The sequence below is a fragment of the Chaetura pelagica genome, unplaced genomic scaffold (genome assembly GCF_000747805.2).
Source record: "Chaetura pelagica isolate M959 unplaced genomic scaffold, ChaPel_1.0 scaffold139, whole genome shotgun sequence".
Classification (NCBI taxonomy): Eukaryota; Metazoa; Chordata; class Aves; order Apodiformes; family Apodidae; genus Chaetura; species Chaetura pelagica.
In genome coordinates, this window is record NW_009970717.1 from 520,436 (window position 1) to 538,178 (window position 17,743).

A 17,743-nucleotide genomic window follows, 5' to 3' on the forward strand; every position below is an offset into this window, starting at 1 on the left:
CCTCCAGCCCGTGGGGCCGGGACGCCGTGGAGCGCTGGGCCGGGGCCGGGGCTGCTCTCCGCCCTCACGGCCGGCACCCGGGGAAAGCTGCGGCCTGTGGGCCCAGCGCGGGCTCCTCTGTCGCCGTGGGGCGCGGGATCTGCCTTGGCAGCCGTGCTGGCCTCGGAGGGGGGTGCTGGTGCCGGGCCTGGGCGAGGGGCTGCGGGGTGAGGCCTGGGGACAAGACACGGCTCCCGCGATGGGAGGGTGGAAAAGCGTGAAGGAAAACAAATGGGCTTTGTGCAGAACTGTGACCTTGTTTCTGGTTTTTCTGATTGTAGGTGAACGAATTAAAAAGCCAGTTCCTCTTCAAGAGCAGACTGTTAAAGATGCAAAGGGCCGGTATCAGCGTTTCCATGGAGCTTTTACTGGTGGCTTCTCTGCTGGTTACTTTAACACTGTTGGCACAAAGGAAGGTTGGATATTTTTCTGTCTACTGGGAAGGGTTAATTGATTACTATAGTTTAGTGTTAGTGAAAAACAATTAACAAGTAAGCTCTTTTTTTGTCTTCATTATACTGTATGTAAGTAGTTGAAACAGTGTGGTTGAAGATATTTGCCCCTGAGTTTTTGGACTGCAGTTTTATGGGTATTCCCTTGATGTATCCTTGAGGTGTGAGGCTGAAACGTTTGAATTATTCTCAAATACTATGTTGCAGTTTACAGTACCTTACCTAGATACTTCCTTTCTTGAAAGGATGGACACCTTCAGCATTTGTATCATCACGTCAGAAAAGAGCAGACAGAACTATTCTTGGACCAGAAGACTTCATGGATGAAGAGGTAAATTTAGAAAGGAATGCAAATCTTTTGGAAGCAGTTCCCATGACAGCAGGTTTATCAGGCAGTTAAATCTTCTAAAGAACTTCAATAGTAAAAATGGAAGTAACTTTAAAATTACTTCTTCTATACAGTATTGGTTATAATATATACTATACTGTTAGGTCCTGGAGGATGTTTCATAGATGAGGGAGCTCCTGTAATCGCAGTATAAAAAAAACCCCAACAACCACAACTCTTTTTTTTGGAAGCTGTTTAAAATATGGCCATCCAAGTTATTGAAAAACTTATCCAATATGAGGGTTATATCCTGTTTTCTTTCCTTTACTGTTACAGTAAGTAAGCATTTGAGGGAAACCTATTTTAATCTAATTTTTCCCTTTTGTTTATATTTTCCAGGATCTTAGTGAATTTGGAATAGCACCAAAAGATATTACAACCACAGATGATTTTGCCTCCAAAGCTAAAGACAGAATAAAAGAGAAAGCTAGACAGATTGCAGGAGCAGTTGCTGCCATTCCAGGAACCACTGCTTTTGATGATTTAATAGGACCATCAAAGTAAGTAAATTTAAATAAAAGTCAACCAAACTATGCCCTTCAGTTTGAAGAGTTACAGTGATTAGAACAGTAATGTCTGACCACAATAATCTATGAAAGAGACTGGAAGACCTGCAGTGTTGCACTTCCAGAGTGACCTCTACCTGGATTTTTGTTTTCTATGTGCCAGGTCAACATTTACTAATTGGGGTGCAGGGTATATGCAGATGTTGATGCATTCACATTTGGTTATAAAGTGGGGTATAGAACCATAATTTTGAATTATATTCATGTATATTATTGCTCAAGAAATATTAAAAATATGGTTTTGGGTAATTTTTTTCCCCCTCCTGTTTTCTTTTTAGAATAACAATTGGGGTTGAACTGTTACGGAAAATGGGCTGGAAAGAAGGACAAGGAATTGGACCACGAGTCAAACGAAAGCCACGCAGGCAGGAACCAGGTAGGTTCAGAGAAGTTCTGGAACTCATTAACAGAAAGCTGGCATTCATAGACTGATTAGAAAGTTTATTTTAAAACTACCTTGTATTTGGTCTGTTTCTTTAATTTTAGAGAAATTTAGTTAAGAACTGCAATTTATTTCTCTTACAGATCCTGCAGTGAAAGTATATGGTTGTGCATTACCACCTGGACTGTCTGAGGGTTCTGAGGTATTGAACAGGCAGAAGTAGTTTGTTAATTAAGTAAGAATGTGTGCTGACACTTGTTAAAAACTTATTTGAGGCCTTTGAACCATATTTCAACAAGCAATTTCAAGTTTTGTTAAAAGTGTTCATAAGTATTATGCTTATTGTGAATAATAGAACTAAACTCATTCTTCTGCTACCTAAGAGACATAGTTCATACCTAATTTTAAATTTATAATTTAGGAAATCAGAATTGCCTTGTCTCATGTTAACTAAATGTTGCAAAAGCTCAATAGACAACAGTTTTAGTAATATTTGCTGTTCCATACTTTTATTTTGTACAAGGATGAAGAGGATCAATACCAGCCAGAGAACGTGACATTTGCACCAAAAGATGTAATGCCAGTAGACTTGACTCCAAAAGAGAATGTCTTTGGACTTGGCTATAAGGGTTTGGACCCCTCACAAGCTTTGTTTGGTGTGTCTGGAAGAGAACACCTGAACCTTTTCTCAGGTGGTTCTGAAGACACAAGCAATTTACTTGGTGATCTGAGACACAGTAAAGGAAGAAAACTAGGTATTACAGGTCAGGTAAGGACATCTCAAAATGCATTATATTATTAGTGCAGTAAAATCTAAATAAATTATGTTTTTTCTTTTGTGGAAGTCACCTAGTCATTGTAGGGTTGTTGTAAGACATCCAAAGTGTGGATTGAGAATTGGATTTTTTTGTTGTTTTTACTTAATATGAAGATGTGGGCAAATCCTTAAAGTCTTAAATGCCTTCACCTATTGATATTGTTAAAGTGAACTATAAAGCACCTCACTCTGATTAGCTGAGCAGAGGAAATTCTTGTGTTACTTTGCTCAGAGAAAGTTAATAATCAATATGGTTTCAGTTTACATTTTTGTTAATTTTACTGACTTCTTTCAGTAATGTTGAATTTGTGAGCTACTGAGGTATTGCTTCCCTCTATGGTATTTGTTGTTCTTGTATAGAACATATAGAACTTGTATAGAAGAACTGTCAATTTATATTTCTGAGAATTATACTTGTTAAATTTTCATGCCAAATTACATTTTTTTCCTTTTGAGAACTTAACCTGCTATTAGTCAGACTGCCAGTGTTAGGCTGCTGTCCTCCTCCTGCACAGACCAGACTCATTGCCCTTCCCTAGAAATGGCTTGGAATATGTGTTCTTTTGTGTTTGGTGAGGTTTTGGTATTTGTTTTTGGTTAAGCTTTTTTTGCAGTAGTTGGCAGGACACTTACTTGTGAAGCTGCACATTTTTCCTAGTATCTCTGTACTGGATGGATAGACATGTAGGTGCATTCTGACCTGTTACTTAAATGTATTATTTTTACAACTTTGAATTATTATTTTTATTTAAAATATATTTTAGGCTTTTGGTGTAGGAGCTTTAGAGGAGGAAGATGACGATATTTATGCAACTGAAACACTGTCAAAATATGATACAGTTCTTAAAGATGAGGAACCTGGAGATGGCTTGTATGGCTGGACAGCACCTAAGCAGTATAAATCCAAAAGAAGTAAGAACCACGGTTTTATCTAAAGAGCCAGTGTGATTTGTATTTAGAAAAAAATTACATAATTGCAGCATATAATTTCCAGATATTTGAATGTTCAATGGACTGGTATCTTCTAGCTATGATATCTTAAACTTTATCTAGCCTGCCTTCTGTATTCAAGTGTCCAAATCTGGAAATAATTTCCAAAGTCCTCCACTAATCCCCTTGTAGATTGAACCCCAAAATTATATTTTTAAAAGAAGAATATGTGCTGCTTTGTGAGACAGCATTCAGCTCGACTGAAGGAAACAAATGGTTGTGAATCATTACTAGAAAATATGCAAAGATAAGTGATTTTTTGTTTAGACATATTTGAGTATTTTCCAAGAACCTTTGTAAATTTCATCTTGATACCACTTTTTTAGTGCAACTTTTAACTTTTAGTGCATGAAATACAATAGTGATTTCTGGGGTACCTGTTGATGTTAGTTGTGCAGAATGAATGTTAGCCCTGATGGTAGCAGTGTACAGTAGTGGTACTGTTGCCTCAGTATTAGCCATGTTAGCTGTATAACACTGATCCAGAATTAAGACCCTTCATTTTAAATGAAAGGCAGTGAAGAAAAAGAACTGCAATTTTGGTCCATAAAGTATATTGCAAAATGGAAAATATTCAGAAAAAGTGCATTTTGCCAAATCTGTTTTAAATATTGACCAACTCTTTGGTCATTTTGTAGGGTCTGAAAGAGATGTTAAATACATAGGCAAAATCTTGGATGGTTTTTCCTTGGCATCAAAATCATCAACTCCAGTCAAGGTAAGTGAATATTGGTATTTTTGAATTAAGAATAACGTCAACAAATTGACTTGTGAGCCGTATGGACTTTACTATTGCTCAGTGGTTTTTATGTTCTTAGAAATGAAAGTTCCAGTTGGCAATAAAGGTAGCTGCATAAGCAAAATTGCAGTGCTGGAGACTGTTCAATACAAACCTAAAATTTGTAACATTACTGGATTAATTTAACGTTTGCCTGTGTACTGGCTTCGAGGAAATGCTTTCAGCACTTTCCACTGTTATTTGGTTCAAAGAATCGTTTGATTTAACTTTGAAATTAAAAATGCACATCTTTAGATGTAATGTTCAGTGTTCTGCAAAAATCAAGCCCCGAGTTTCATCCCCATCACTGTTTTGGTGACAAGTCAATTTGTTAACCCTGTTATCACATTTTCATAATTTATGACACATAGATTTTTTCATAAAATAGAATGACAAACAGAATTGTGTGACATGGCCCCTCTTTCTAATAAGGAAGAAGGAAGAACATTTGCCTGGTGTATAAAATAGCTTCATAGAGGAAGCACAGGGATGATTTTTGAAGTAACAGCTTGAATGAAGAAAGTGGGAGAAAAGGACTTTGAAAATCATTAAAATACAGTAAGCACAGAAGTACTCAGTAGTCCAATTAATGGATTAAATCATGTGTTCTGTTTAAAAAAAAATCATTAAGCAAAAACCAAGAGCATTTTCTCAAATATTAAGACTTAAGTTAATTTTGCTGTGCCTTGATGTGCTTTTTTTCTTGAATGTTACACATTAACAATGAAGTTTGTTCCTGGAGTTTGTGTTACAATACCATTAACTGACTGGGTCTAAAAGAATCAGTAACTGGTAATACCTCTTTCTACTGCTAAGATGTAAATGAAGGCCTTTTTAGTTAAGGTGACTTTTTCTGAAACACATTTGGAAGTGTTAAATACAAAGTTGTATTTCAGTGCATTTTTGTTTTGTCATCCCCCTGCCAAGATTTACCCACCACCTGATCTACCACGCAACTACAGACCAGTGCATTACTTTCGACCTGTGATAGCAGCTGGGAATGAAAACTGCCATTTACAGAAGGCATTAGACGAGTCAACTGGAAAACTGGAAAGTGAGACAACACAACAAAGCAGGCACACTTTGAATGCAGCTCAGAGGAGGGAACGACTAGGAGAGACTGCTTTGAAAGGTATTGATACATGTGACTGCATCTTTGCCTGTGTTTCAGGGTCCCTTTTTGTTCATGTGACAAAATTTGGCCTAGCCTTGAACACTGTTTTCTAATATAAAAATATTAAATCTGTTGGATTAGCTAAAATACCTCATATTGTTCAGTTTAATTTCAACAGATTGTTAACACACCTGCCTATGATTTCTTTTACATAAAACTTATAAAAACAAAAGGTATGTATGAGATTGTGTTTTGCTTTTTGTTGTGGTGGTTTTGTTTGTTTTTATGTCCTTAATATGATTTCAGAATAGAGTAAGCTAGGAGGATTTTTTCCTGTAAAATGAGGTCTCACCGAAATACCTGCAAATTCACTAAAAATGTAATTTGTAAATGTGGTTTGCGTTTGTATCTACAATAGTCAAGCTTACAAAGTAATATGTAAATACGTGGGAAATAGCATAAAAGTTCCAATAATGGCAACATTTTTATCTGCTATCTCTGCCATGATACTGTTTGTTGATGTGTTAGAGCATTTTCTCTGAACGTATATGCTTAGTGGTTGGCTTCTTTCCTCCCCTAAAGTTGCAGAAATAGTTGTCTTAATTTTAAATTTCTTTTTATCTTTTACTACTCTTTTTGGTTTTAGGTCCAGCTCCTTCTGTTTTGGAGTATCTGTCTGAGAAAGATAGAGAGAGACTTAAAGAAGTGAAACAAGCATCTGAACAACAAATGAAAGCAAAAATGTTGCCTCAGCAGTCACGAAACAGCAGATTCCAGCCAGCCTCCCCAGATGATGCTTCTCAAAAATGGCAGATGTTGTTGGGGGGGCAGTTAGCAAATGCTGGTTCTAGTGACTTCAAACCATTTGCCAGAAATCCAGAAAAACAAAAAAGATATGAAAGCTTTGTGAAAAGTCTTAAGCAAGGAGAGAAAGGTAACTGAAGAGATGAATCCTGACATTTAAAATTTTCTCTGATTTTTTTTTTATTTCCTAGGAAAATACTAACAAATTTTTACTGGTATTTAATTGTGTTGGCTTCAGGAAGGCTGCTCAGGAATTTAAGTGTCAGCAAGACTTGTTTTTAGGCATTACATTTAATACTTCTGTGCTGCAGCAAAAGTGACGTTCTCTGGGATATTCTACTTAATTGCCTGTAATTTTGGGTTTCAAATCATTCATTTGGCAAAGAAGACTTCAGCTTTGGCCAGCACTATAAACTCTGAATGGAACAAGTGTTTTCACTTAGTTTGTTTCTGTCTGAGGGATAAAACTGACATATCCTGTAAAGGCAGAAAGATTGTGTTCCAGTAAAAGGCATTTTTTTGCCTTTTTGCACACAAGACAGGAAAAATGAAAACTCACACCCTGCACTTCCAGAAGAGATAAGTATCCTGATGTGAATGAAGTAGTTCACACTTCTCAAACCTTGTATTACATGTCCTCTGGATACTCATAGTCACTGTCACTTGCATTCTTCATAAAAATATGTGGCTGTAAAATCACAGCATACATAGAGCTCTTAGTTAAAACCCAACACACTTCATATGTTCTTTTTCCTGCTGTGTCAGGTAGAAAACATAGGGCTATTTTTTTAAATTATCCTTTCAATAATAAAAGATTTCCTGGTCAGTTGCCTCTTCTGGTTACTGCATCAGGACAGACTGCTTGAGCATTGAACTCATAACTCCTTCATTAGGGCCTGGGTTCTTCCCTGTGTAAAATGTAAAAATTTTCTTATTACTTAAGTACCTTCGTAGTAATAATGGTGAAAATGCAGACTTGTTTAAATAATATAACTTATTTAAATAATTTGAATTATTACAATTCTGTTTGTAAGAGTGTCTTTGCTTGGCTGGTGTTACTACGTATTCCTTCTAGGGGCAAAAGTCTACCTCTTGCTTTAATCAGGGTCTATATTGTTTACAAAAACCTGTGTCAAAATGCTATATTTATCATTGGACACTTTATATACCAGGAAGCCCCTTGAAATTACCAAAGCCTGGCCAGGCTTACTCACTGGTTAACTCTTGTTCTGTGTTTATTATTTAAAGTATCTATCTTGCATTTGGTAAATGCTGTCATTCTTGCTATGTTTAAAAAACTTACCTCCACTTATCAAGAAGTAACGCAACTGAGATTAATGAATATTTAGTTTAAGGATAGTATTAAATATTTTCAGGGATGTTTGCTTCTTTTTCTTTTTTTTTTTTTCCTTCTCTCTTGCAAAACATCAGACCTAAGTAAGCTGTAATCTCTGCTGAGCATTTATGTCCTTATCTTATAGTAGATACATTGGAGCGTTACTTAGACCCAAATATGACAGAATGGGAGCGAGGAAGAGAACAAGAGGAGTTCTTCCGTGCAGCAATGTTCTACAAATCCTCAAATTCAACACTTTCATCCAGGTTTACCCGGGCTAAGTATGAGGATGATGTTGACAAAGTTGAAGTTCCTCGGGACCAGGAGGTATATGCTGTTTACTAGAGTACATGGGAGCTTCAGTTGATGCCTTAACCCTGACTTTAAAAGGCTTTCCTTTAAAACTGTTTTGTAGATATAATGTCAATGTTTTGTTGCCCTCTTTTTAGCAAACTTTGGAAAATACTACATACAAAGTGGTTTGTTAAACTACTTAAGAACAGGCTGGAAACATAAATATTTCAGTTTTACAACAATAGCAGTCAGCTTAGGAAGTTGTTACTTATTTAGCAGCTATAAATGTTTGTCTTTTTCAGAATGATAGCGATGATAAAGAAACTGCTGTGAAGATGAAGATGTTTGGCAAACTCACAAGGGACAAGTTTGAATGGCATCCTGAAAAGCTGTTGTGTAGAAGATTTAATGTTCGTGATCCATATCCTGAGTAAGATCATTGATACTGATATTTTTCATGCTTTTTGAAAATTCTGGGATTTTCATATGCTTGTGGAAAATCTGGCTTGGTGTTTTCTTTTTGTGTTGTAATAGATGTATTTCAAACTGCCTAATGTTTTTACTTGCCTCATCAAACATGGTGACCCCTGACAAAACAGTATGCATTTTAAGGACTGCTGTAGGTGTTTCTGCCTGTTGTAGATAACTTGAGGCCTTTTCTCTGTTGAAAACAATAATCAACAAACATTTTTATTTCCCTCTAGTTCTTCAATTGTTGGGTTACCGAAAGTGAAACGAGACAAGTACTCTGTGTTTAATTTCTTAAATGTGCCTGAGCCCACCACACCTGTAACTCAGGCAACAAATGAAAAAACTGGACAGAATAACAGTCTCAATAGTAAGTTTGTTGTTATTGTATTAATTTACTATAAATGAGATAACAGTACAGAAGAAACATATCTATGTCATGGAGAACTTATCCACCTGATTATTTTTTTTTAATGAAGAAAACCACAAACAAACTGGAAACAAATTCAGTGACATTAAAACTGAAGTCAGTGATACTATATTAATTTCTTCTACCTAGGAGACCTTTAAAGGTTAGATATTCATTAGAAAGATTTAAAAAATGTCAAGCTACGCTGAAGAAGCAGAATAATTTAAACTTATATAGGCCATGAAATGCAGGATAATTTGGCCTGCAACTAATTTTAATGTTTGTGACCTTTTTAGAACCAAAGAAACCTTCAAGATGGGATGTGTCAGATAAAGACAAGGAGAAAAAAGATGCTATCAGTGAATTCATTAGTCTTGCTAGATCAAAAGCTGATGTTCAGCAACAGCCACCAGTGCCAGCACCTGAAGAACATGTAGCTGGGCCGAGTGAAACTCCTCCTACTGAGGTATAGCTGCAAACCTTCACAGCTCTGAAATAAGGTTGTGTCATACATGGATTGATTTAATACAGATCAGTTAGCACAGAGCCAATTTAGGATAAGCAAAGATATGAGATTGTACTTGAACAATTTGGAGGTTATAACTCTGAGATGTAAGACATTTCATGCAAATATGACTACATTTGAAGTAGCATCTTAAGAGAAGGTAAAAAGTAGCTCAGCAGTTTGGGAGTTAAATTCAGTCCCTTACACCCACTTTGCTCCCAGGCACAAAACATGATTTTCTCTGCTTTGAATGGAGGAGGCTGCATACTTTGGGAAAAAAGATTATGTTTTCCTTTTGCTTCAATTTAGCAGTGTATAATTGAAGTTTGAATTAACAAATTAGAATTTATAATATCTAGGGATTTATTTTCAACTACATGTAGCACAAGTTGCACTTACTTTTCAGGGCATTGACTTGTTCTAGCACCATTTCAGAGTTTTATTATTTTGGACTACCAGTCCCTAAGATGGTGTATTTCACAGGTATTGTGGTATTTGAGTGTTTTGTCATTCATCAGCACATTTGAAGTTGCTACTTGCTACAGAGAGATTGTTACTTTCTTTTGTGTTTAAATACATTTTGGTATGATGCTGTTTTGCAGGTGGCTAATAAGGATAAGGAAGAAGCTAAGGAAGATCAGGAAGAAGAAAGCAGACCATCCATGGACTTATTTAAGGCCATCTTTGCCAGTTCCTCAGATGAAAAATCGTCTTCCTCTGAAGAGGAGAGTGATGATGAACCACAACCAGCTACTTCAGTAACAGATCCAGAAACCACCAAGCAAGTTGATCTACCAGGCAGTTCTTCATCTAATGTGCAAGGTAGTACTTAATGGACATTCATTTTTAGAAAAGTTTCATTCATTAATCAAATACTCCAGGACTTCAAGGACAGTACTATGCTCCTGTGCAGGTCATGTAGCATTGATGGAGATAGGCATGTAAAAAATGTGACTAATTCATGTTACAGTGTTACTTACTTTACCTCCTGTCTTGCTTACATTTTACTAGCACACTGCCCTATGTAATAGCTTGTGAAACAGTGAGGGGGAACAAAACACCTAATGTTAGAGTACACTTCACTGAGAAATACAGGAAAACTTTGATATCTGTGATAAATGGTAAGATAGATTGATAAATGATGATAAATTATTATCTTTAAAGTCAGAAACAACTTGCATTTCTTTGACAAATACATTCACTCTAAATACTGATATTCCAATAAAATATAATGGTGAAATAATTTTATGAAGACATCAAGAACTTGCATTTCATTTGTATTCTAGTTATAAAAGTTGCCAGAAAACATCAGCAAGAGAAGACCACTTTCTTAATAAATGTTACTATGAAGTAGAGTAAAAAAGCTATAGAACGTTCCCATATTTTTAGGATACTATTAAGTTGACCAAACTTACAATATAGTTAGTTTACAATGGAAATAGTTTGTGCACTTAATTGTCATCGTAGGTTCTGTTAACATCTAATTTTAAGTGTTTATTAACTTCTTCCATCCTGTGGAGTCTTTTAGTCATTCTTAGTAAAGGAAAAGTAGTACTGTGTTACTGACCTAAATAAAAGCAAACAGATGTGCTGATATCAATTTAATTAGTAATTGTATAGTGTAAAAGATCCATTTTTATTAAAAAGAAAAAATAAAGTAGTATGTTGACATGTTTCTGAATGTCAGCTATGCCGTTGGCCAAAGCATTCCACAGAGATACTGGACGCTGACTAATTTGCTTTCTTAGAGGTTTTTAAAAAGTCTCCTTTAACTTTCTTCAGCACTTCTTAGAAAAAGTGTTTTTCCTTTCAAATAAAGAAGTTTGGTTTCTTTTCGTAGAGAATCTGGCTGCTACAACCGACCCTGGTGTTTCTTTGTTGCCTATTTCAAAGCTGGAACTGGATGCAACAGAGGAATTTGGACCAAAGTTGCCTCCAGCTTTTACTTCTGGTAGGTTCTGTAGACTTCTAGTGTATAGATTCTGCACATTTAAGTCATATGTAAGATACACAATATTGCACTTTAAAAAACATTTGTGAATAGACAGTTTACCTTTTAAATGCCTGTATTATGTCAAACTGGTATCAGCAAATGCTTTGTTATCACACTGATGGACTAACAGCAACCTCTGTGCCCATGTACCAACTTTGCTGTAGCTCTCAAGTGACAATGATAAAAAATTACAGTGAAAATGCAGGGTGTGCCTTGCAATTTCTTTTAAGAATGGACTGCAAAGACATTTAATTGCATTAGGAAGGTTGCAGTTTTAAACATTTCCTTTCCATTTGAAAGCTTAGGTTGTGTTGTTTGTTTTGTTGTGTTTTTTTAAAAACGATACTATTAGATTAAAAGTAATACATAATTTAATAATAAAATTACCTTTGTTTGTTTCCACATTTGCTTTGCCTTTTAGGCTCTACTTGTCAACAAGAACCAACAGTGCCAGCAAGTTTTCCAGGGCCTAGTAGGAAAGAAAAATATAGGAAGAACAGAGAGAAACACAAGGCAAAGAAAGAACACAAGCACAAAAAGGAAAAGGTATTTAATTTAAATAGTTTATTGATTCTTTGATTTGCCAGTCAAATTTTTTTATTTATGCTAGGTTGTAGAAAATAAATATAGTGGGACTGGAACTTAGGCAACTGAATTTCTCAGGTGTCTTGAAATCTGAACTTCAGAACAGAAAAATTATCCAACTAGGATGCTGCTTTTTTCATATATGTGACTACAGATAAAATATTGCAGGTAGTTTAATATTGTATGCTGAAGATGTTAAACATATTCTAGAGACTGCATATAATTAATGGCTTGTATACAAATACTAATAAGGAAATTTCTGTTTTAGGGGCGGTTGAGTGCTTGGGATGAAATGGGTGATTTTGGTATATAGCTCCGAGTAGTGGTAGAGATTCCTTGTTGTTTCAGTTAAGATTGGAGTCTACATTTTGCTGTTGTTGCCTTTCAGGAAAACTCAAGTTTTTCACAATGAAATAAGGGATGATTTCTCTTCTTACAGAAAAAGAAACATAAGAAACAGAAGAACAAAGGAAAACATAAGAATAAAAAATCAGAAAAAGACAGCAGCTCAGACACTACGGATAGCAGTGACAGCCTTAGTGATATAGATACCACAGGCTTGTCACCCAAAGAACTTCTAAGAAGGTAAGCAGTGAGTTTCCCTTAACCCTTGCAAATTTTGCAGTGAATGACGAAAATTTCAGTTTATGAATTGTCATTCTAGTGAGCCTATTTACAGCAAATAGGGATCAGCCAGTCTCTTAATGCATATAAAATACTGCTCAGGTGATTTTTTTTTTTTTTAATCAAGTGAGGCAAGACTACAAAGATCAGGCATCTTAATATAGAAGGTAATTTAAGGATAGAAGCCTTTTAAGGTAAAGGGCAGTAAGTACACAACTGTCCTAGTTAATGGGGATTATAGTTAAAGATGACTGATTTTGTAAGGTATTTTGAATAGGAATTGAACCAAGTACAGGTTGTGATTTGTATTTCTGTTAGTTTGTCTTCTCATTACGTGGTAACACTGGAAGCAGCATTGGCTGCTTCAGAATGCTTTGAATCTGCTTTGGCTTGTTGAAAAATAGCAAAAGATCTGATTCAAGTAAATCCATTGTGTGGCACTGATGCTCAAGATAATTCTGTAGGTGAGCCAGGAGCAGTGAAGTAAACACAACAATGCCCAAGTCATATATATGTCTGCTACATTTAGACTGTGCTGTTACATTTTTATAAACTAGAGACTTGAAAACAGTCCCAACTGAAATTTGCAATTTCATGTTCCTCACGTACTTTGAGTGAAGTACAAACAAATGTAACGGTCTCTAGCACAGATCCTAGTTAAGTTTTAGTGCAGCCTGTGTGGAACAGTCACTGCATTGGCTTCTGTTTAGCATCTCTTATTAGCTGAAGGAGAGGTCTCAAGGAATTTTGAAATATCACATCTAGCTGGCCTGATGGCAGAATGAGTGGGGTCTAGGTGTTCAGTTGAATGGACACGACTGATGGAAAGCCTGGTACTCTGTTCCTTTGGAATGGGGCTGAAGTTATGTGTTGGCATTGTCTTATTTTAAAACCAAACTACTTTGATTTCTAAATAGCTAAAATATGTTTATGCCTTGAGCACAAAATAGATTTCTTTGGGGAAGCAGTTATTTTGGAAGTCTTCGCATTTGCATGTCTCTACATCACTAAGAAAATGTTTTTATCTCACATAACCTACATCTCTCAAACCTAAGGTTTAAGAAACTGCTCAAATAATTAACTGTTCTTAAGTCTGTGTGTTACTGTTTGACCTCTTTGGTTTTCTTTCTTCCTTTTAGATTAAAACAACTTGAGTACTGAAGAGGTACCTTGCTTTCTTCGCTGCTGTCTGACTTGATCTCCAGTTTTGATCTCCTCTGTGATGGTAGATCAATCATGTATATAACCTTGAAGCACTGTAGATACTGTATTCATATTGAATTTGTTTGAAAGTAAATGTGTATATGTTTATTACTTGTTGCCTCATATGTTCAAAATGTATGGATTATGGAATACTGAAAAGACCTCTTTGTGGGCAGTATAATTTGAAATAACTGCAGAAATAACTCTGTTTTAATTAACATGAAACAAGATATTTTAATAAACTTAAGTATAAAAATTTTTGTAGTTACAGTGAAAACTGTTTATACCTCTTTTGTTTCGTGCAGTACATTTAAAAAGCAATTGTCATCTTGTGGAATTATTTTAATAGAAAATATTAATACTGTTTTTTGGACGATCAGGCTGTTAAAACAGACCCTCAGAAGTTCTCTTTCCAGGTGCAAAGGGAAGCCAAATGACTATTCCTACTTAAAACTATGAACAGAAGCCTGTACCTGAAATTCACTGGTGTAAATGGCAGTTCTTTGGGGCGTGATTTAACACATTTCTCAGTGCCCACGGCTTTTGGATGGCAGCTGGTGAGAGCAGAGCGATACGGCAGCCCTGCGTGGGCGCACAGACCGCGCGGGTTTTATGTCGACAAGTAAAAACGTGAGCGACGGAAGGAGAAACAAGGAATCAGGCTCTGCCTGCAGTGCAGGAGCAGAGAAACGCGGGACCCGCCGGGGCCGGAGGCGTTTGGTGGGAGCAGCCGGGGCCGGAGGCTTCTGAGGAGGGTCCCTGCGGGCACCGTGAGCCCGCAGCGCAGGTATCCTGGGGCGGAGGGGCTGGGCCGGGGGTGCCCGCCCGGGGCCGGGGCTGCGCTCCTGCGTGCGGGGGCTGGAGAAAAGCCATTTCAAAATGATCTCTTGACACAATTGGGAACGGTCTTGGCTAAAATCGTGTGGCCTGAGAGCTCGATGCCCTGTGCTGGGCCTGGGTGAAGGGAACACGCGTTGGAAAGGCCTGAGAGAGGCCTCGTGAGACTTAAATACTGCTTTTCATGGGAGGAAGGAGCATTAAGAAACCAAACCTAGCCTCCTTCTCCTCCAGAAAAATAAAAATAAAACCCAAATCCATCAATCTTCCTTTCTCAACCAGATTGGGTAAACCTGCTCCAAGCTGGTGGGAAGGAAAGGATGTGAACTCAAGACAAGTGCAACTTCATCTCTGGTTCTTGCTTTCGTACTCCCCCTCGTGGACTAAACGTCAAAAATGATTTCACAGAAAAATACTCCTTCCTTAGTTGTTACAGAAAGCTCACTCCTTTTCTCCTGAAAGCTCCGTTTTGAAGCAGCTCCTTCTGTGGCTGCTTGTGGAGGAGATGCAGAATATCACACAGCTGCTGTCAGCAGAGCCAGGATGTTTTTCATACTTGGTGCTTACTTTTCCCATTTATTTAAATCTTGATTTGCACCCTTTTTTTTCTTGCTTTGTCAGGTTTTGTGTGCTTAGCTGATGTTTCCCTAGACTTCTAGCCACCTTGGGCAACAGCAAGATCTGAACTGGGAAAATGTACAGATTCTGGGTGATAAAATCTAAATTTAGTCTAAAATATACCTTGCAGACATATAGTTATGCAAGCCCTTGAATTTTAGCTGTGCTAAGTAAATTGCAGGCCTGAGATCTGGCATATATTAAACAGTCACGACTTGATAATGAGTTACAGTAATGCCTTAATAGGATATTAATACAGATAAAATAATTTTAGAAAGGATCTAAAATGTTGACTCTTGCCACGGCAGTACTGGATAATAGTAATAATCCACACCTTTCTTCTGACATACTGAAACAGCTCAAGAACACCAAAAGCTTAAAAAGTCCAGGCAATGTTCACGTTAGCACATATAGTATATTGAATTAATTAGTATATTGAAGAGCTGGGGATGGCTAGATCTGAGGAATCTGGAGTCTAGGATGAGAAAGTCCTGCCTTGATCAGTTCCAAAGTAAATAAATGTGAAGTTCATAAGCAAATATTGTAGCTAGGAGCAATAAAAATAAGTATCTCAAGGTGTTAGTAATGATATTTACAGTTTAATAACTGTCAGGTTGACAGTTTCAAACTTTCCTGTGTTGTCTGAACTTCAGTTTTTAGCATCTTTAGCAAAATGTTCGGCTGTCTTACATGTAAGCAAACAAATGAAAACCCAAAAATAAGAAGATAACCCATTATTTTTTTTAAGCACAGTAGATCTGTGACTGTTCTTTTTGCTTGAAAGACTATAATGTTCCACTTGCCTGAAATGTGGGAGGGTTGATCTGTCTAAGAAATGTTATCTTTGTGATTTTTGTCTAAGATTCATTCAACACTTGTTGAGCAATACTTATTTATCTATCCAAAAGTATTTGCCTGAGTATTGGGAACTTGCTGATAGCAATGTATAGACAAGATTATGTTAATTTATTATTACTTTTATCTTGGTAAGCCTCATTTCGTCCTTTGCAGGAACAGCTGAAGCAATGAGAACTTAGGACAGCCCTGACAATTTCACTTTGGGGTTTTGTTGTTGTTTTTTTCTTTTTAAAGAGTAAATATCAGATAACTGAGTGTACTGAAGTTCCTGAAGCTCACTGACAGTCCACATATCTTTTGTAAAGCAAAGATTGATAGGGCACACAGCAGACAAAGACTAGGGAAGCCTAGGAAGGCAGTTGTGACTGCAAGGCATTTTTGGCTCAGAAACATAGAGCAAGAGCATACAGTAACTTGGATTTTTTTTAATTATTTTTTTTTCTAGAGGCATTTATGATTTTTCTAGTGTGAGTTGCTAGGTCTAGTGCATTGACACACACACAGAAAATAAGTGAAAAAGTGAAAAATAAATTTACTTTAATTCCAGTTTTATCTGTTAGCAAGAGCTGCCAAGTTAGCAGGATAGCTCCTTTGGGGGAACATCCTTGTGAGGAAGCTTCTCTACATCTGAGACTTGGCAGCTGATGTTAAAAAGGGGAGTAGTAGTCAGAGGTACAAGGTTTGTTCTAATATTGAAAACAAATAAAAGAACACATACACAATGACAGGAGTTTGTTGCCTGCTTCCAGACTGACTTTGAAACCTCTTGGTACTTAGGCAAACAAAAATCTGCTAAAAGTAATTGAATAATAATGGAGATAGAAGATTTTTACTTAGATGAAGGTATAATGACTGATCCTGTGATACTTTGATGTGTAAATTATTCAGCTTGTCAGCAGTTCTGTTTTGTTTTGGGGTGGGGTTTTTTTATGTTTACAGTCAGGCACCATGATCCATTTGTAAAACCTGATTTGTATTTTTATTTGCATTACTCAAGAAATTCAAGGCTGTACAAGGTTTAGAAGTGCATTTAGAAGTCCCTTCCTGAGATCACGTAAAACTTTCTGTGTAACAGACTTCAGCAGATAGAAGATGATGGAGAAATAGAATGGCCTCAAATTGCACCAGGGAGACTTAGACTGGATATTAGGAAAATTTTCTTCACTGAAAGAACAGGCTGTCCAGGGAGTTGGCTGAGTCACCATCCCTGGAGGTATTTTAAAGGTTTGTAGATGCAGCATTTAGGAACATGGTTTAGTCATGGGCTTGGCAGTGCTGGGTTAGCACTTGGACTCAATGAGCTTAAAGGTCTTTTCCAACGTAAATGATTCCATGATAAATGGACCGGTAATGCAGTATGGGTCATCATCTTAGCACTTCAGCAATCTGTTGATTGCTGTTGTAGGAACTGCAAAACAGATATTGAAGTGGAATTTTGTATTATGAAAGAGATTTCCAATTATTTATAGGTGACTCCTTCAAAACATGAAGGGCAGCAAAGGGGAACTCAAAAATTTTGAAAATGTAACAACTGAGTGACAAAGGTTGGCATCAAAGATAGGGCAAAAGGGAGATGATGTCTGGGGATAAGTCACAAAGGACTTTGCATTTGAAAATAAAGAGGCTTGCATTTGTGACTGACAATGAGAAATCAGTGAAACACAACCAGAGGGAATGATACAG

At 36.8% G+C, this 17,743-nt stretch overlaps 1 protein-coding gene across 1 annotated transcript in view; it reads left to right on the forward strand.

The window, feature by feature from the left end:
• Positions 1–13,705, forward strand: part of GPATCH1 (G patch domain containing 1) — a 14,005-nt gene extending 300 nt beyond the window's left edge. Inside the window, exons 2-21 of the mRNA XM_010006224.1 lie at positions 8–206; positions 321–455; positions 737–822; positions 1,219–1,379; positions 1,724–1,821; positions 1,971–2,029; positions 2,351–2,596; positions 3,409–3,556; positions 4,273–4,352; positions 5,340–5,544; positions 6,173–6,460; positions 7,812–7,993; positions 8,263–8,390; positions 8,665–8,798; positions 9,134–9,303; positions 9,945–10,164; positions 11,183–11,293; positions 11,757–11,881; positions 12,360–12,505; positions 13,684–13,705. Coding sequence (XP_010004526.1) covers positions 8–206; positions 321–455; positions 737–822; positions 1,219–1,379; positions 1,724–1,821; positions 1,971–2,029; positions 2,351–2,596; positions 3,409–3,556; positions 4,273–4,352; positions 5,340–5,544; positions 6,173–6,460; positions 7,812–7,993; positions 8,263–8,390; positions 8,665–8,798; positions 9,134–9,303; positions 9,945–10,164; positions 11,183–11,293; positions 11,757–11,881; positions 12,360–12,505; positions 13,684–13,705 — 2,943 coding nt within the window. The remainder of the gene's footprint in view (positions 1–7; positions 207–320; positions 456–736; positions 823–1,218; positions 1,380–1,723; positions 1,822–1,970; positions 2,030–2,350; positions 2,597–3,408; positions 3,557–4,272; positions 4,353–5,339; positions 5,545–6,172; positions 6,461–7,811; positions 7,994–8,262; positions 8,391–8,664; positions 8,799–9,133; positions 9,304–9,944; positions 10,165–11,182; positions 11,294–11,756; positions 11,882–12,359; positions 12,506–13,683) is intronic.
• Positions 13,706–17,743: the final 4,038 nt, after the last annotated feature.